Consider the following 20,008-nt stretch of genomic DNA (forward strand, 5'->3'; position numbering starts at 1 on the left):
TGTTGTACTCCTTTGTCTCTGTCCTTCTGCTTTAACAGAAGGTAAGATAAATTTCACTTTTTAACATGTAAATTGATATACCTTTGTAAGCAAAGACACGTTTTGACTTTATTAAATACTAAAATGGTAGTTTTTCATTCGTTACCTCAGGGCAACATTGTGTAGTTTGACCACTTTTGTTTGAACAATAACAAGCTCAAGGATGGAGATATCACCATAATCATTTTTGTTTTGCTTTACTATCTACTATTAATCACAGGAAATGGATGCACCAACATTTTATGGGTGTAAGGGACATCGGGCGGTTAACTCAAGCAATACCTGCCAGCAAAACCAAAGAAATGTCTTGGCTGGCTACACAGGGAGAGTTGTGCAACTCCCTGAGCTTCCAGATGTAGGAGCAAGTGGCAACGTTGTCCTTCACCTGGCCCAGCCAATACCCACGCAGCAGAACTACAAGGTGTTCTTTGACAACTGGTTCAGAGTGTCCCTCTCATACTCACACTTGCTCAGCAGGGAATTCACTGTACTGTTCGTAGCAACAGACTACCAGGTTTAAACTTGATGTGTGACGCTGAGTTGAAGAGAACTGGACGTGGATCTTTTGAACAGAAGACGGCCATGGTTGGAGAAACCACCTCGCATGCTGTAAAATGGTATGATAACTGTTCAGTCAGTCTGCTCAGTAATTACATTGGAGCACATCCAGGCACTGAGGTCGATAGGTGGGATGGCAAGATGGAAAATCATCAAAGTCCCCTGTCCTCTGCTGGACTCTCTCATTGCACTGTACCGCAACAAAATCAGGTCGAAGAAGTGGTACCATCGGCTGATGTTCCACTTTATCGACATGACCATCGTGGCCGCCTCGCTGCACCACAGGAGAGACTGCAGCAGCCCTGGGATGAGAAAAGAGGAACAGATGAAGATTTATACGTTCAAGTTGTATATCGCAGAAAGCTTTTGGCAAGAATCTGGAGCGTAAGAGAGGTCATCCCAGTTCCACAATTGCTGGGGTAGTATGAGGAAAAGAGGAGAAGAGGACCCACTTCACCCATTCCGGTCTGCATGGTCATGCATGAAAGGAAAAGGGAGATGCAAGGAACACGCATTCAGAAACAGGAACACACACTGCAGCTAATATCTAACCCACTGATTGTGGCTGATGTTTATTGAAATAAAACTTCTTCTAATGTATTTATTGCCTGTTTGTCCTGAGGCAGCAAAGCAAAATCTGTTTGGGTGACACATTTTAGGATTTATATATCATCAAAAAACCCCAAACTCCCCAAAACTAGGGCGAAAAAGAGGGTTAAATTTTTTTTCTCGACAGTGATTACGTTATCCAGTTGTCGTGGCCGAGTGGTTAAGGCGATGGACTAGAAATCCATTGGGGTCTCCCCGCGCAGGTTCGAATCCTGCCGACAACGACTCTTTATTTTCTCTCTGTATTAACAAGCTTTACATAACCTTCTTCTTTACTTAACTAAAGCATGTACGTTAGTGGTATTGTGTTAACATTTGGGTGAACCACGCGTTGTGTTAATACGAGGCACAACGCGATTAGCGGTAACAGTACTTACCTTACACATTTTCAAAATAAGATTTTGGGAAGAAGTACTCAGATCATTAACTTAAGCAACAGTAGTAATATCACAGCGTAAAAGTCCTGCAGCTTACTTAAGTAGAAGAAGCATCAAAATATACTCAAAGTACCAAAAGTAAAAGAGATGATTTTGCAATAAATAAACAAGTCTGAAGAAAATTAATTTATTTTGAAGGCGGTGTCGCTCCACTTCCGCTCTGCTCTCCTGTTACCTAGCAACGGCGAACGCTCCGGCTCCTGTGCTAGCCGCGGTCGCTGGATTAGCCCCGGAGCTAGCAGGAGAGGTAGCATAGAAAACCAGAACATGGAGGACGACCTGGACGAGCTGCTGGACGAAGTGGAAAAAAAGTTTTGCAGCAACGTCTCTGTCGCCTCCTCAGATCGCGGGGACTCGAACGAGGCGGGCAAACGCGGGAGGTAAACAACGCTAACGCGGAGAGCTAACGTGGCTAACAGTGAGGATGTTCTGTGTAGGGTTTGTTTCCAGGGCTAATTATATTAAGACTTTTATATTTTACTACTAATCGAGCTCTTGGTCAAAAATACTGAATCCTTCATTGATTTATTCAACTAAAAGCAAATATTCAGCCTATAAAATATCCAGGATGTCTAAAAGTTTAAATAGATGAACGTAAACCGCCCCTAAGTTTACTCTCAGATGCATTAATCGATGTATAAGTAATCAATAACTCTGAACTGTTTCCTCTCATTTAGTGCCACCAAACCTGAAGAGTCGGTGAGCAGCGTCACTGAGGACATCGACGCCTTTCTGGAGGAGTTACTGGAGGAAGACTACAGTGATTCCCCTCAAATAAAGGTGAAGAACATGAACGCTGCTGTCACCTTTTCCAGTTTCTCTCTTTTCCAGAAGGATGTGACAACTTGTCAACCACAAATGGACAAGTTGGGGTGTGTATGAAGGCGTCCCTTTGACGTTTTCCTCCTTCCCTGAGTGTTAAAGTGTTTAAAAAAAACATGAATAATATGGATCATATATTTTTTACTGTTGACTGGTTTGAACTCACACAGTGCAGCGTTCATTCATTACAGGTTCACTGTGGAGTTTCCTCGTTTGCATCCTTGAGCTCTAACAAACACATCGAGGGTCATTTTGCTCTTAAAACGTAAAGCTGATGTTTTAAAGTATTTTAAAACCCCTTCATGCAGTCTTCCTCTTCCCAAAGTCAATGTAATGGGCTTAAAAAACACAACATTCATAACCCTAACCCAACATTTCAACACAAGTGCTGTGCATCAATACAACTTTATGCTTCTACTCTTACTAGATTCACATTATTGATACAAAATATAAACCAACTAATGAATAATAATGTATAATTATAGATTAAATCAGCAGTATAACAGAATGAGCTCCACGTACCCTCTGCAACATTAAAGCGACACATTAATGCATCAATAATCCAGCATACAGCAATATAATGTTTATTATTCTGTACTTTTGGTATATTTTGATGCTAAAACTTTTGTACTTAAGTAAGATTTTGATAATTGAGTATTTTTACACTGTGGTAAAGCTGCTTTTACTGAAGTGAAAAATTGAGTCAGACTAAGAGAAAAAAATATTTATTTTTTGGGAAATTACGAGAACAAAGTCAAAACATTAGGAGAATAAAGTAGTAATTTTATCTTCCCGCTGTGTTAAAATGAGGAATGTTGAGCATCTTGTGAAGTTATACTTTGATATCGGTTTCACAAATAAGGAAATACTTCATCTTTTGGCTCATCAGCATCAAATTATTACCAGTACCAGGACTTTGAAACGATTGTGCAAACGACTGTTTCTATTTCGAAGGAAGAACCACACGGAGAAATTGCTTCTTTTGTACTTTATTCTGGTAATATTACGACTTTATTCTCGTAACATTATGACTTAATTCTCGTAGTATGTACTTAGTATGGCCCTAATACTCTGTTGCACTCGGTTAATTAAATGCTGCAAAAGAAAACCTTTCAACGTTATCTTACTCTACTATTACTCGTGAGGTGTAACCAATTAGGACGGGACATTGAGAAATGGTGAATATTGGATCCGATAATCCGTCTATTCCTGATTGTTATCATGCAGCTGCTTCATCTCCAAGTCTGTACCTGTGACTAAATCCATATGAATATTGTAGTTGGCTATAATAGTCTACACACACCAGAGGCTGTAAGTCAGGTGTGTTCACAGTCTGTGCTCTCCTCTTTTACCTTTCACTCCAGACTGAGCAGTCTCCTAAAGGAACACAGGTGGAGAAGAAGCTGTCGTCTCAGTCTGGAGGGAGAAAGTAAGTAACTAAAAAACACACACAAGGCGGGAATAATAATAATTACAGGATATAAGCAGAGGGAGAAATGCTCAAATATCAGCCAAATATTTTGTATTTTTACATCTAAAGGAGAGTCAGGAACTTTTCTTCTGGTAGTGTTTTGAGTTGACTGATGATGGTGAGTCACACTGTAGATCCTCTCTGAAATATGTGTGTATAATATTCCCCAGCTCCTGCTATGAAAAGTATTATTCGTATCGTTCTGTTGGCTGTTTTAAACCTCTTGAACTGTGTGTTATGCGTCCAGGTGCTGTCCTGTTTTCGTTGGCGGGAGCTCTGTCACAAATGGTGTTGGAACGGCCACATCCAAGAGGTGTGAAGAAATAATTTCATACTGCGAGCCGTCTGTCATGTCTGGTTGTCTTTGGTTTATTACGATACGGGATTCTGTTACGGATTATTTTTCAGAGACTCAGAGGCATCAAATTCTATACTTTTATCAGCGGTTCCCAACCTTTTTCTCCTGCTTAAGTGACATATATATTATGGATATTTCATATTATATTCAAAACGTATTTAAAAGTGTGATTTAGATTAATTTTGAGCAGATTATTTCCTGCTAAATATGTATTATGTATTTTTTTAATCAATTTTAATGATCACACATCCTGAATATGCTAGTTTTTTTTTTTACCAATTAAGTGTTTACTGCTCTCTGACACTTGGCCATTGTTCTATTAGACAAATTACTTTACATTTTTTCACAGAAGTGAACCAAATGCTGAGATACCAACCTACTGTGTATATTTCAAAGTTTTCTAGCACCTCTTAAAAATCAAGATTGCCTCGCCACCCCCCCGAGAAGCTTTGCCTAGTGCAGGTTTAAATGAATTACAGCAAGGTCGCACTTTTAATGTGTTATCACCATACTGATGAATAATTGCTAAGATGTAAATAACTTTACTAGAAATTTTAAAATACATTTCTGTTAATAATAATCGCCGTATCGAACAGGTCATGTGACCAGTTGAGATGTACTTCCTGTGACTTCCGGGTGCTGATGTTCGATGACTGCGAGTGGGACTCGTCCTGTGATTACCTGTTCCTCAGGTGAGTAAAAATACACATTACACACAGTAGACTTATTCTCCCGCCACTTTCTAACATAATGAAGCTTCATCAGGTCATAATAATTTACTTTTTATATATTTTCTTCACTTATTTTGCAGCGACTGTGTTGCCAGTAGTTCCTAAGCTTTTTGCATATGACACCTTAAAATTAAGGAATGTTGCGGGTTTTTACCATATTTTTTTCTCCATGTTTTGTAACTGAAGAAGTAAAAATATCTTGTAAATTACAAGAAAAAAAAAGAAGCAAAGATTGGAGGAAAGTCTGAAAAAGTCTGATCTCACAACCCCTTACATTTGTATCATGAGCCCTTCAGGGGACCCGATCTGCAGATTAACACTAAAAATAAAACCACGTTCCCTTCTTTATTTCTCCATTTCAAGGATTTATTATTTATTTTATTGTCATTTACAATGCAAGGTTGTAGAATGAAATTTAGTTATAGTTCCCTTTATGCTTAAAACAAGGTAAAAAAGTGTTTTTACAAAAACCTCTCTAGGTCAGTACTTCAACTAAAACATAGTAATAAATCAAACATATCAAGACTTTCATGTTCTTGCTGCGATGTTCATTAATGTACAGTCAGGGTGTGAGAGGAGGGTCAGAGGCTGTTTGGTTTTGGGGGATGTTTTTCAGTTTAATCAGAAGGTGGCAGTGTTGAGCTGTGACCTACCACTGTCATGTCTTCTTTTCATCCACTGAAACACTGCATCTAAAACAAGTGAGGAGGTTTGAGATAATGTATTTACAATGCACTATTTAGATTATGTGGTGAAAATATCTTTATTAAGCCATTTCAAATGTACATTAAATGAGAAAAGACTTTTTTTTTTTCATACTTTGGTTGTTGTTTTTTTTGTCAACAAACCATGAGCTGTTTATTTTACACCAGTTTGAACAATTGTACATCTGCAGAGCGGTGTGACTAGAATGAAAACGAGCAGAGGCATTGTTAAAGTGAACGAGTGAAGGCTTTCTCTTCAGGCTAATGCAGAGCGATTCAGCTGCTAGTTAGGAATCCGTGAGGCACATGCTGGAGATATAAGGAGCATGTAAGCAGATTTATTGACGTGTACTGGTGACGGAGGGAGATTATGACATCCTCAGAAAGTGAGGAGACGGAGTATCATTTTGTTTGGTTTTAAATTCAAACATTGAGCTGCATGGCACTACTACAGCCGACCTGTCTGAATATAAATATTGAGTTTATTTGCTCAGCACTCGTCCCCGTTGTGTTCCTGCTGTATGGTAAGCAAACACCACCTGTCAGTCAAACAGTGTGGGCCGGAGTGTAGCGTCCTCCTGTGGATGAGAGGTTTCCCTCTTTGTCTGTTAAGCTATGATGTTTATTTCTGCTCACACCTTTTGTGTTTATATAAAACATTGAAATAAAACATGAGGCAGGTCCTCTGCAGAGGTTGAGAAAACAAACGGAAACGCTTTAATGAAGTGGATAATAGCTGAGTCAGTGGTGTGTTAGAGTAATCAGTGGTACCGATTTATCTTTTTACTTCTATAAAAAGGTTTTTAATCAGTTGAATTTTTCAATTAAATTAAACCACTTGATTCACAAAAGTGATAAAATCATACCTTCTGTGAGCCATTAAAGGTACAATATGTCTGTCACTTCAAAAGATCATGGGAGTTGTTGTCTTCACCACCATTGGCGTCATTGCAGTCAGCTTCTCCCGGTTAGGATTCCTTCAGTGTTCATGGTTCAGGAGGTTTCTACCGGGAGCCCAATGATCCACAGAGGTCTCCTCCTCTCCAACACAAACAGACCCGCTGATTAAAACCACTAAACACACTGAATAAAGCAGTTCCACCTTAAACACACTGAATAAAGCAGTTCCACCTTAACAATCACTGCTTCTCCCACGCTGTTGGACAGACAAAGGACGTCCCGGAGGGGCTGCGAGCCGAGCTGCTGCTAACGTTAGCTCAGCTTGTTTCTCTGATAACTTAAGATCCAGACGTCCGATGACTAAAATCCTTCATCCGGTTCAAATCTAGAGTTAAAAAGCACCAAGATCTAAACAGTGGATGGTAACAATGTGGCTTCAGACTGGATCAACAGTCAATGTATGACAGCTTCTGGCAGACAACCACAACGTAAATGTTTATAGCATATATATAACATAATACCCGAATTATTCAACTTTAAGTCAGGACTAAAAAACTGTATAAAAACGGTTCAATATCCAGCTTTACAATGAAGTAAATGTTAGGAATTAGGTTGAATTAATAGCACAGTACAAAACCAATCCAGAGATCACGTGTTGACCCCACACAGGTGACGTAATGACTTTCATATTAAAATTACAGCGACAGTGGTTTCATTTTGTGCTCATGTGCAGCAGCAGGAGGGTCAAAGACTAATTCCTGGTGACACAGTGTCGTTGGTTACAGTAACGGCAGCTGACAGGCCACCGTAGGGAAACAAAGAATGGTTGATGGAGGTGTGTGTGTGTGTGTGTGTGTGTGTGTGTGTGTGTGTGTGTGTGGTGTGTGTGTGTGTGTGTGTGTGTGTGTGTGTGTGTGTGTGTGTGTGTGTGTGTGTGTGTGTGTGTGTGTGTGTGTGGGCGGGCGGGACGAGAGTTTGACCGAACACGAGGAGTGAATCTTTTATCCACGTCTGCTGATACTCTACCATGTGACAGTGACAGAAAGCTCTGAGGTTCACTGGAGTTTGGTATGTCTCTGGAATAACCTAAATACATGTTCAAGCCTTTATTAATAAAGATAATAACGAAGATGGATTCATTGCATTCAAATGATGCAATTAAGAACTATTTGTAAAAGATAGGGGTGTGCAGCATACATGAGCTACGATACGATTCAGAGACGATGCATTTTAATACGGATAGATTTGATTGGATGCAATCTGATAAAGTTCTTAATATTAGTTTAATGTAGACATTTATTTTCCATTCTAAATTAAAACAAGTCAATTCTTTAAAAGTGACACCTTCGAAATACATACAGTATATTTTATTTATGTTTGTTTATGGAAAAAAACTGAAGACAAATGTCTCTTTTCAGAATTACATGTCTTTGTTGTTTGTTGCTTTTCCAGCAGACTCAGACAGAAAGACTTCCTGCAGTGCTGACCTTCGACCTCGCTCAGTTGGAGCTCAGTTGTGTCTGGAAAGTGTTTAATATCTTGCGTGTTCTTGCTTGTGCTAGCTGTGTTAGCATTCACAGACAGTTAGATCCACACATTATAAAATAATGTCTTCCAAACTTCAGATTTTAGATGTGACGGTGCGCTGTAAATCTCCACACTGCGCTCACGTTACTCTCGTCGCTCTTGAGGTGAGACTGAGGCGAGAGTAGAGTAGTGTTAGCAGCAAATCTTCTCTCAACAGATTCATAAGGTTACAGTCGGACCATCGACCGGTTCATGGTACGTTTGGATCCATCCAGGGGTCTGAGGGCCGATGTAGTCACATCTCCGATTTCCGACTTGTATCGGTAAAAGAGTAATGAAATGATCCGTGAATGTGCCAATGTTTTCGGGCTGTTTCTCTGCCCCAAGTGGTCAAAAAACATGAATGAATGTAGCTTTAAATGAGGACTGGCAATATGCTTTTTAAAAAAAGGATTTAAAATTTGACTTTCTGTCAGTCCGTCCTCTCTCTCTCTCTCTCTCTCTCTCTCTCTCTCTCTCTACCCGTTATGTCCCATCTGACAATTCATTTCTCTCATTTAAAGGTTTCATCCTCATTTTAATTTGAACAATGTAATGTAAAAAGTAAATGAGGTCCAAAGCTGCTGTCAGTTCTCTGACTGTAGATTAGACATCATTATATCCTTAGTGTGGCACACTGGCTCCATTCACTCAGCGGACCCACAGAGTGGCTTTAATAAGCCGAGGTCAGAGATAAAAGAGCTCAGGTGATGTCTGTCCTGCAGGAACTGAACTTTTTCATTGGCAGATGGTTGTTGTGAGCTGTTGGGTGGTGTTGGCTGGCTGTGGGACCGTGCACTGGTTTCTGATGAGCCTGTCTAACCGGAGTGTCGCTCTCACAGCTCTTCTCTCCGCTCCACTGTCTGTACAGCCAACCCTATCTCATCGCAAGCTAAGCCTGTTTATAGGACTGTGCTGCTGTGCTCTTCAGATCATTTTAGGATCCGGTCGTCTGACACAATAAAATAAATACAGGTTAATGACACAAGATCTATACGGTGCGATCGGCTGTATCGACATTCAAAAGCTTTAACTCCACCAATCTAGCTATAAGATAACACAGACTGGTGTGTGTTTATAGGGCTCTGTATTGGCAGGAATCTGCCGTTACGATGCGTATCACGATACAGGTGTTACCATTTAATATACTGTGATATATTGGGATACTGTACAATGTGAGCACTGCTGTTATACACTGAGGAACGTGCCTAACCTTCTTGTCCGCATGTCACATCCAATGGGTCAAACAGTAGGCAGTTTTTATACACAGTGTAGGTTGGTGTCTTATATTCCACTCTGTTATAAAACACAGATGCATTGTCAAATGTCATACTGGTAGAGCTACATATGCCAATAATAATAATCCAAATATTATTAAAATGTTTAGGTTGAAAGATTTCAGTCAAGGTTGTGGTAATCCTTTCCACCAAACTCCTACGCTTCCTTTTCTGATGACTGTAGGCTGTTTCTGTCACAGGTAATTAACTTAACCCTTTAAAATCAAATCATTCAATGAGGTTTTCAGCAATAAAGCCCAAAAACTAAAACTAAAAACTGATTAAAACATAAACGGACGTATTCCCCAACACATGTAAACAGGCACTGATGTGTAAAGTTCCCCTTTTTAAAGTTAGAGCCGACTAAAGGTAGTCATCTTAAAGTTACCACGTCAAAAAGAGCTCATTTTATAAAATCACCGAGCCGTACCACCACCAGAACCTAACACAGCTGGATCCAGTGGCCACGAGGTGTAATATGACCGTTTGAGAAAGTGGATCATTGGATCACAAAAATGTAAACACCAAAAGACAAAGATTGTAAAGCAACCTGTAAAGCAACCTGTAACTGTCTTTTACAAAAACCCCGTCAGCTCCGACATAAAACAAACTTATTTCAGTGGTTTTTCCTCCAAGTGTGCAATTTACTTTTAGGGTTATTTTGTTAAGTTCAGAGCACTCAGGAACACTCAGAGTGGCGAGTGTGTCCTTCACGTCGGTGTTATCATCCAAAAAGCTTCAGTCCCCCAACAGCAGAGCATCTCCAGCTGGAACAGGCGAAAACCATTTTTATGAGTGAGTGTGAGAGAGAGAGAGAGAGAGAGAGAGAGAGGGAGAGGAGGGAGGGGGACGGGGGGAGGGAGAGAGAGAGGGAGATGGGTGAGATGTGCGTTTCCCTGGTGCCAATCAGAACCAGCGAGCTTTAAGAGCTTTACTCTTGATATAAATGTTATTTTAATGTTTGCAGTTTGTCTCTTTAATGATAAAGTAAATCTATTCTAACATATTCAACTGAAGGTTGCTGCTATTTAATACAATATCATGTGACCTATGTTAACTGATTAGGTTTGATTATTTTTCTCTCATTAATAGATTTAGAAGTTTTGTAAATTAGAGAATATGATGTTTTATATTCCCCCCCGTCACCTTCTTCCTCTGTTTCCTGTTTGTTTGGGAGGTCGTTTTAGCATCTGAATCCATTACTGAAGCTACCCACACATCTGTTTTACTAATTAATGTTATATTTTAATTAAGGGGCTTAATTTAATATCATAAGTGAGTATGAATAGTGGTAGCATAAAAGCAATTATAAATGAAGTATGTGAATTTATAATTGCTCTTATAATTGTTGATGTAGACGTGATGACTTGAATTAAAATGCACAAGAAAGGAGCTCTTTTTTTTAAAAAAAACAAACCTTTTTAATTATAAAAGTATGAAGTGACTTAGCAGCTGCACAACTCTCAAACAGCACAAAACCAGGAGGACCTCAGTAAATGTTAAGTGCACTTGAGCTTCATTTTTGACTCTTAATGTGCTCGCTCATTTGCCGTGCACTGGCACACTTCTTTTTAATTTACTGCAGATGAATATGATTTCTGTGGATGAATCCAGAACTCAGAAATAAAACTTTTACTGGAATCAGATTCTGATGACATAATAATAATAATAATTGAACATTTTACACTATTATGTTTTTCACTTCAGTTATTCCCAACTTGTTTTATTTTTTATTTATTTTAATTACATTTAAATTTGATTCCAAGCCAACAATGATCAGTAATCAGAGTCTACAGAGATATATTATAATTTTTATATAATATTTGCTAATTAGCACTAAGCACAAAGTACAGATGAGGCTGATGGATATTGAAGTCAGTGTTGGGCAAAAAGGTGCTACTAGTAATAATATTACTTTCCCCAGTAACTAGTAGTGTAACTAATTACTAATACATTTGATTAATAATATTACAGTTACCCCTCAAAATATAACTAGTTACAACATTACTTTTGTTGCTTTTAACAAACTAAACATATTTTTGGGAGTGAAAGAGGTCGCAGTTAGCAATTTGGTGGGGAGGAGCAGAAAAGTAATAGAAGTGATAGTGTAACTAATTACTGTTGGCAGGGAGTAATACCTAAAGTAATAATATTACTTTCAAAAAGTAACAAGTAATAGATTAAAGCCCAACCCTTCTTGAAATGTTGCCTTGATGAAGAGTCAGAGGATCACATGAATCATCAAAGTCAGGAGCCTTCATCCCCTTCTGGGTTTTGGACAAATCAAGACGTCACCGTGAAACATTTTTCACAACTTTCTGACATTTCACAGATGAAACTATTTCTCTGTTTACTGAGAGCTGTAGATTAAAGGACCAGTCTGTAGGATTTAGTGGCATCCAGCAGTGAAGTGAAACTGGTGAAGAACATGAAAGGCTCTGTCTGGAGTGAGTTAATGTTAAATTGATGTGAGAACTATGTGTGTTTTTCTGCGTAGGAACAACGTGCCGGACCGTCAGAAGCTCAGAGCCAAGCTGAAGAAGAGGAGAGGTTTACGGGCGTACGCCTGCCAGTGCAGCTGGTTCTCCACGTCAGAGCCGACAGACCTCAGGGACCAGCCTCAGCTCAGATGGGTCTGTGGCAAACACCAGGACTGATGTTCACTCCTCACTCAAAACACTCCCTCTGGACGATGGGCCAAAGCAGATCATCACGGACAGAGACACTTCTGCTGCTTATCGCTGTCCGTTCATCTGTTTAGAGTTCTGTCTTTTACTCTTTATCCATCCATCCACTTGACTTTGGAATCCTTTCAGGGACGTCAATAAGACACAAAATCCATCTCCAGCCAGAAAAATCTGTAATGAAATGGATCTTTAAGTGGAAAACCTTGGCGAGGTTTCCATCCTGAAAGCCAGCTCTGGTTTTGTCTCTACCAACATCTGTCTCTGGCTGCTGAATGCTGTTCACCAGCCAGGCTCTCACTGTGTCTGTCTGCTGCTGAGCAGGTAATGTACAGGTTTCAGTACATGTGCATCACAGCTGGGTTTATTCGAGGTTATTGTATATAAAACTCACTGACACTAGAACACCAGCATCTCAGAACAGGCGCTGCTGCTGACCACTCAGATAATCTTACAACTCACTTCAAACTGGACCGAAACAAAATAAAACTCAACCAATCACCTGTGCTCGTCCTTTAGGCGAAAATAGCTGCGATGTGACGTTAGGTAATATCGCCATCTCTCGCCACCAGACTCCAAAGACAAAAATGTTAATTTTACCTCGTGTATTATCGTGACTTCATTCAAAGTTATATTATGTTCTGAATGTGTGTTATAATGATATATGTTAATGAACCAAAGTACGCTGCAGCAGTGAAGTTGTGGGCCGGAAAACCAAAAGCTGAGCTGAGGGGAACTGTAGTCAGGTGACTATTTTCACATCATTTTATTTATATATATATATATATATATATATATAAATATGATATTATTGATTAGTGAAGCAAGAGATCTAAAATGTATTGGGGAATGAATATTTGATATCTCCAGCTGCCGCGGGTCGTTGTTGCAAATGAGTTTTATTGTTGAACTTTTACATAATACTAGCTTGCTCCATAATTAAAATATGGATGTAATTTCTATAAAAATCTGCTATAAACTGTTTATTATTGTATTTCCCAGCCTGATTTTTTTTATATATATAATTATAATTATATATATTATATGTGTTATGTGATGTTGATGTCCTGGTTAATTCTATCCCATCACTGTAGTCAGGTATAATTTCAGATGGTATTCATGTTGTTTTCCATGGTAACAGTCTGTATGTTGTATTTTATCAATTACTAACAAATTATCGAATATGGCAAACAGTTAATTAGCATATTAGTCACCTGGACTCATGCTGTGACTGACGATGTGTTCAATTAAAGCCGAACCAAAGCTGTTCTCGTGTTGTGATCTGACGAACGCGCCTCCTGCCCCGTTGGTATGCAGCAGCAGTGTTTGCAGTGATGACAGACTGATGGGAACTGATGTCATTTCATTCAGTTCTCTGATGTCAAGTCACAGTTTAGTGCGATTAAAGCTCGCCGTTGAGCTGCAAACACAAACAAAGCCACGAGGAGTCACAGCAGCTGTGTAATTATTCAGTGAGTGATGAGTGGGAGAGCGCTGCGTTTAGCTGCGGTCGATTTTAAAAACCTCATTAATCACTTGGTGGTGATTTTTATCTTTTTACTGCAGCTGGGGGAACAGAGTGAAAGTTTGAGGTAAACCTCTGAACCTCGGCTTAATTAGACAAATGTACTGGATGAGTTCACAAACTCACTGGTCAAAAAGAAAAACATTATGTTTGTTCACGGAAGTGTTTAAAGGTCCAGTGTGTAGCACTGAGGAGGATCTACTGGCACAAATGGAATATAATATTCATCGGTATGTTTTCTTTAGGTACGTTTATGTTTATCTACAGACGCTGCGGGTCGCCTTCCGTGGTGTCCGCCATGTTTCTACAGCAGGTGATTGGGCGAATCTTCTGTCTATCATCGTCTATCACGGGCGAACTTCAACCAGTCAGATCAATGAACTGTCGGGGGAAGAGAGAAAACGTCTTTTCCATTGAGAAAATCCTTCAGTGTCGTTCTGAAGAAATAACCAATCAATCAATAAAACAATGTCGTCTTACTTCTTTGTCCTGAGTTTCAACCTCATATAAAACTATTCCCAAGTCTAGAGTTTGAAGAATAAGTCTGTGAATACATTTCATGAAAACACCAAAACTACCACTGTGTTAGTCCGTCTCTCAATGACTTCCTGTCAGTAGCTCTCAGCTCAAAGCCCGTTGGTTCCTACTGAAGACGTAAAAAGCTGCTCACTAACAGGAAGAAATAGTACATTTGTTCGGGACTACTTTCAGCGGCGGATTAATAGTGAGTGTCCAGGACAGCAGGAGGGTGTATGAATAAACTACAGTGTAACAACAATGAAGCTCTGTGGCAGAGAGGAAGAGGATATATCAGGGTTTGATACTCACACAGTATCGTTAGTGGATAAAGTCAGAGGTTTGAGAAATATATAACAACCCCAGACGTATCCGTCAACCCCCCCATCTCAAACCAGTTCTTTTCAAACTTGTTTTACATTCTTTATCCTCTTTTATTGATTTCCAATATCCAATATACAGAGGATAATGTACAGTGAATATAAAAACAAGACAAAATCCATATATGTTTTATTAGCTAGTGAAAGATTCTCCTTATTGTGCCTTCAGGTCACATATATCTCATATAGCCCGTTATATAATATAAATAATACATGTAGTGGAAACCCTTTACAGAAAGACTTCCTGTTCTTTAGTGTTCAAACTCTTCATTGATTTATTTATTATTAAACAAACATAAACCAGATACTTCCTAATGGACGCGTGTTGCATTCACTTGAAAAAAGATGTGGCTCTGTTTTTCTGAATTCATTCATGTGTCCTGGAAAGTCTGGAAAACCTTGACATTTAGAGACTAGTTTTCAGTGATGGAAACACTGGGAAATTAATTAAAATGACCAAATGTCGTAAACGCAAAGCTGAAAGGAGAAAAGCTAATTTTTCATTTTCGCTGTCATGTCAGAAAGAAGTGTTTTCTCCACTAGCAGCAGACTAGACATCAAGTCTAATTTGGAAATGCTGTAGATCAACAGGGAACCAACCTGGGGGTCGGGACTCCTACTAGGGGTCGCCAAAGATCCATGAGGGGGTCGCAAGGTCTTCTTGAAAGAATACCAATGGCCAACTTCCAGGGACAATAAAACACTGAATTTATCAAAAAAGAAGCATATTAAGTTTTTGTGATTGTTAAAAATGATAAACAAAATATGTGAAACAGAGAGAACATTGTATAAAAAGCTTCTTAAACAGGAAATAATCTACTCAAAATGTAACTTCTTGCAGTTCTTGTGTTGAATACAATATGAAATATCCATAAAATATGTCTCTAAAGTTTAGTTTACTAAATGAAGTGAAAAGGTTCGGGACCCGTGGTACAGATATGTCACAGCTACATACATACAGCCATTAATAGAGATCACATGTGCTGCTGTGCTAGGATTCCTCTTTAAGGGGGATCAATCAGGAACATCTTATCTCAGAAAAACAGGTGAATTGTTTTTTTTTTTTTTTTCAAATGAATGCAACAGGCTTCTGTAGTTTTTTTTGGTTAAACCTCAATTTTGTCCCCTCCTGCTCTCCGTACTCACCTGCACTGTTGTTGTTCTGATTTACATCATTTCTTGCGTCAGAAAAACAACTTTAATCCCGCCTCATGAATGCTACCTGAAGGGTTTCTGCCTGCAGTACATTTATCAGTATTTCTATATCTGTAGACAAACACACACCGTTTGTTCTCTTTGGGTTTTAACAGCAATCATTAGTTCCTGCTGGGGTCCTACTGACGCTCAGCCGGAGGAGTTCTGTCTCGTCTGACAGTCCGGTAATTATCATCTGGGAGGAAAACAGCAGCTCTCCTGCTGCGGGTGTGAAACACCAGCAGTGGGGAGGAGACTGTCAGATCTGGGTGATGTGATAAAGTCAGCAGTGATCTGTCGGCTCGGCCGGAGATGAGTGGCAGCGATTTACATCTGATCACTTGTTGAATGTGTGTGTGTGTGTGTGTGTGTGTGTGTGTGTGTGTGTGTGTGTGTGTGTGTGAATCAGGAGCGTAATTATCTCTCCCAGAATGAGGGCGACTTTAACAGAGTTCAGTTCAGACTCTACACTGATGAAGAGTCTGGTGTTTCTTCAATCTGCCTGAAAATTTGAGAAAGTACTGAATGTACTCCGGCAGATAGCATCAGGGTGTCTGTCTGATTACTAAATGAAGACTTTACATTATTACAGTTTTTCCACATTCCTTGAAACCTTTCTCTCTTTTCTCCAAATACAAACCCAAATCTTCAGTCTACGTTCACAAAACCTCCTCTGGCACATACACACACACACACACACACACACACACACACACACACACACACACACACACACACACACACACAGAGCCAGGTTCAGGGCGTGGTGCTACAGAAATTATTCACAACTAAGTACCGAACATATTGTTTACTGCAAGTTACCGACGAGTTCTGCCTCTGCATAAAGTCTTGGTGCAGGGTCAGGCCAGAGGACTTGGTCTACATCACAGGCAACGTTCTTCCTTTCCAGGTAACGGTGGGGGGAAAAAACCCTCCAGTGAGCTGGATCTGGTCTTGAGAATACTGCACACCTATCTGGTATTCCAGATAAACAGTAAAATCTGTTTGTGGACAGATTTGAGGAAAGACATTTTTCAGGTTTTTAGTGTACTTTTGGTCTTATTCAGCTGAACGGACTCAATGAGAATGAGCTGTCAATCACAAGGTAGCCCCGCCCTAAAGCATAGCAACCTGCTTTATGGTCTGTTTTATTCTAAATGGGACCATCAGTTACTAAATGAACTTCATGCTGTATGGAAGAAGACTGAAACTAGAGACTGAGACCAGAAACTAATCAGGAAACTGTTTACTGAGCTCATAAATCAACTGAGAAGTCGACTAATTTCTCCATAAAATATACATAATTGGGCAATATCTCAGCATTTTGTTCATTTCTGTGGAGAAAACTAAATAAAGTTATTTTTTATATAGTTTTAATTATTCTTTAAGATCTAAACTCTGAAGAACTGAACACAGTCTGTATTCACAGAGCTTCACTCTCTGATAAACAGCCTCGTCCTGCGTTAGAAAACAACCAAAGAGCTGATAGAACAATGACAACAATGAGAAGAAAACACTGAATTTGTCAAAAAAAGAAGCATATTAAACGTGTGATTGTTAAAAATGATACAAAAACGTAATACAGACAGAGAAAGTTCCTAAAATATCAGGAAAACTCATCTCTTCCTGCAGTTCCTGTGTTCCCTGTTTGGGTTCATTGTTCAGTTTATCAGCTGTTCTCTGCTGTTACTGTTAACTCATCGAAGTTCCCGGTGAATCCCATCAATAAGTGTCAGACTGTTCCTGATGAGTTAATGCGTGAGAGGAAACAACTGCTGCAAGCGGTGTATACCTGCTACATACTGCATCCTGACTCAAACTGGATTCTGGGCTCTGGTGACGGACTGAGAGAGGAAGACAGAGTGACAGACGTGTGACTCAGTCTCTCTCTCCTGTCAGACAGCAGGAAGAGCAGAACGACAGGGCTGCTGAGGAGGAGGAGGAGGAGGAGGGAGGAGGAGGAGGAGGAGGAAAACAACAGCCGGAGTGATGGAGCTCTGCACATCGTGGGAAGGACAAAGCGTCGGCTGTTGTCACCTGCTGCCGGACTCCACCTGTCTGAAACCCAGAGAGCGTAAAGGTCCACACTGATGCTCCGTTTGCTCCACATTCATTATGGAGTACACACACCACATATCAACATAGATAAATAATAACTGGGATAATTACTGTGAATAAACTGAAGCTGTGTGCTATAAGGGACACCAGATTCAAGATTCAAATTCAAGATTCAAGAACTTTATTTGCCATTTGTGCTTGCACATATGGGAACTCTTGTGCGGTTGTTGCTCAGAGAGTCAAGTCAAGTTTAGAAAGACACACAAGGAAGACATAAATCTATCTATAAAACATATACATTATAAATTGCACAAAACCTGTTAAAAGTATAAATTTGCATTGTGAATTGCACATGTATATTGCATATTGCACAGGCCCCGGAGACAACATAATATAAAATAATATGATATAGTGTAAAGTTGCATTATAAATAAATTGCACAGGTATATTGCACAGGCCCTGGAGACAGTAGTTCATTTTGTTTTGGCCAAGAGTCTCACTGTGGCAGGGAAGAAGCTCTTATAAAAGGATGTTCTATTTGTGGTGATGCTGTCCGCTCGTCTGGGCCTGAGATTGTATGTGCAGTTTTTGTGTTGGAGCAGGGAGTGAGCTGGATGTAGTGTGTCTCTGATGATTCTCTCTGCTCTTTTCTGACAGCGCTGTGTGTAGATTGTGTCCATGGAGGGGAGTTCCGTTCTGATAATCCTCTCTGCAGTCTTTATGACCCTTTGGAGAGCCTTCCTCTCAGTCTGTGGGGTGTTTCCATACCAGACAGTGATGCCTGTGGTGAGGACGCTCTCTATCAGTCCTTTGTAGACCTGGGTGAGAGGGCGACCAGCTTTTCTGAGCGGCCTGATGAAATAAAGTCTCTGCTGGGCTTTTTTCACTGTGGCAGCAGTGTTCAAAGTCCAGTTCAGATCTGATGTTACTTGTAGTCCCAGGAATCTGTAACTGTCAGCCCTCTCCACCTCAGTTCCCTTGATGATGAGGGGCTGCAGGGGGGGTGGGTTTTTTCAGAAGTCCATGACTACTTCTCTTGTCTTGTCTGTGTTGAGGCATAGGTCGTTCACCTCACCATAGGCAAGAATGTCGTTCACCAGACTCCTGTGGCCCGACTCGTCTCCCCCCTTGATGAGGCTCAGGATGGTGGTATCATCCGCATACTTAATGATGATGGTATTGTCCTGGGTGGAGACACAGTCGTGTGTACAGGGTGAAGAGTTTAGGACTGAGACAGCAGCCTTGTGGTGATCCTGTGCTGACGGTGAGCTCTGCAGACACCCTCCTTCCCATCCTCACCACCTGTGGTCTTTCAGTCAGGAAATCCAGGATCCAGTTACAGGTGGGAGTCGGGACACCGAGGTCTGTCAGATTCTCAGTCAGCCTGCCTGGGCGGATGGTATTAAAAGCCGAACTGTAATCCAGGAACAGTGTTCTTACGTATGTTCCTCTGCTGTCCAGGTGTTGCAGGACTGAGCAGTTGGGGCGGTAGGCGAACTGGAGGGGGTGGATTGTACCCGGGACCATGTGGTTGATGTGTGTGAGAACCAGTTTTTTTCTGAAGTCATTCAGGGTGGATGGATTTGTTTTTTTTGGAACTGGTACAATGGTGGAAGATTTAAAAATACGGAGGACTACTGCTTGATTTAAAGACAGGTTGAAGATGTCTACATACACACCAGTGAGCTGTTGTGCACAGGCCTTAAGGACTCTAGGAGGGACGCCGTCTGGTCCCACAGCCCTTTGGGGGTTCACCTGCCGCAGAGCTTTCAGGACCTGTGTGGGTGTCACCTGAAAGACAGTGTCCGTGGGGTTGCAGGGGGCTTTTGAAGGGGTGTCTGTGTTCTATCGAACCTGGTGTAGAAGGTGTTAAGGCTGTCTGGGAGGGTGACATCCGGGGGGTCTTTGGTTGGTTCTGTTTTCTTGTAGTTTGTGACTGCTTGGATTCCCTGCCACATACTGCGTGGGTTGTTACTCAGGTAAAAGCTTTCAAGTTTTTGGGAATACGCCCTCTTTGCAGCTCTGATGGACTTCTGTAGCTCATACCGGGCTTCCTTGTACTCCCTTTGGTCTCCTGACTGAAAAGCCTCCTGCCTTTTCCTGATCTTCTGTTTTATGTTTCCATTTAACCAAGTTTTCTGGTTTGGAAACACACGCACAGTTCTGGGAAGCGCACGTG

The 20,008-nt window shown here is 40.5% G+C and overlaps 1 protein-coding gene and 1 non-coding gene across 2 annotated transcripts; both read left to right on the forward strand.

Moving 5' to 3' along the window:
- Window positions 1-1,348: 1,348 nt before the first annotated feature.
- On the forward strand, window positions 1,349-1,430 carry trnas-aga (transfer RNA serine (anticodon AGA)). Its single transcript has one exon. It is a non-coding gene; the product is annotated as a tRNA-Ser (tRNA).
- A 391-nt stretch (window positions 1,431-1,821) lies between these two features.
- Window positions 1,822-13,423, forward strand: cfap418 (cilia and flagella associated protein 418). The gene is made up of 6 exons (XM_051405424.1): window positions 1,822-2,023; window positions 2,321-2,423; window positions 3,830-3,894; window positions 4,184-4,249; window positions 4,891-4,986; window positions 11,970-13,423. Exons 1-6 carry the CDS (start codon window positions 1,911-1,913, stop codon window positions 12,127-12,129), a joined length of 603 nt encoding a protein of 200 aa, XP_051261384.1. The 5' UTR covers window positions 1,822-1,910; the 3' UTR covers window positions 12,130-13,423.
- The last annotated feature ends 6,585 nt before the right edge of the window (window positions 13,424-20,008 follow it).

The sequence above is a fragment of the Dicentrarchus labrax genome, unplaced genomic scaffold (genome assembly GCF_905237075.1).
Source record: "Dicentrarchus labrax unplaced genomic scaffold, dlabrax2021, whole genome shotgun sequence".
NCBI classification, from domain to species: Eukaryota; Metazoa; Chordata; class Actinopteri; family Moronidae; genus Dicentrarchus; species Dicentrarchus labrax.

Coding starts and splice junctions, on each gene's coding strand:
- cfap418 (XM_051405424.1), top strand. CDS start 1,911: ATGGAGGACGACCTGGACGAGCTGCTGGACGAAGTGGAAAAAAAGTTT. Junction 3,895..4,183: donor TCTCAGTCTGGAGGGAGAAA/GTAAGTAACTAA, acceptor TTATGCGTCCAG/GTGCTGTCCTGTTTTCGTTG. Junction 4,250..4,890: donor GGAACGGCCACATCCAAGAG/GTGTGAAGAAAT, acceptor CGTATCGAACAG/GTCATGTGACCAGTTGAGAT.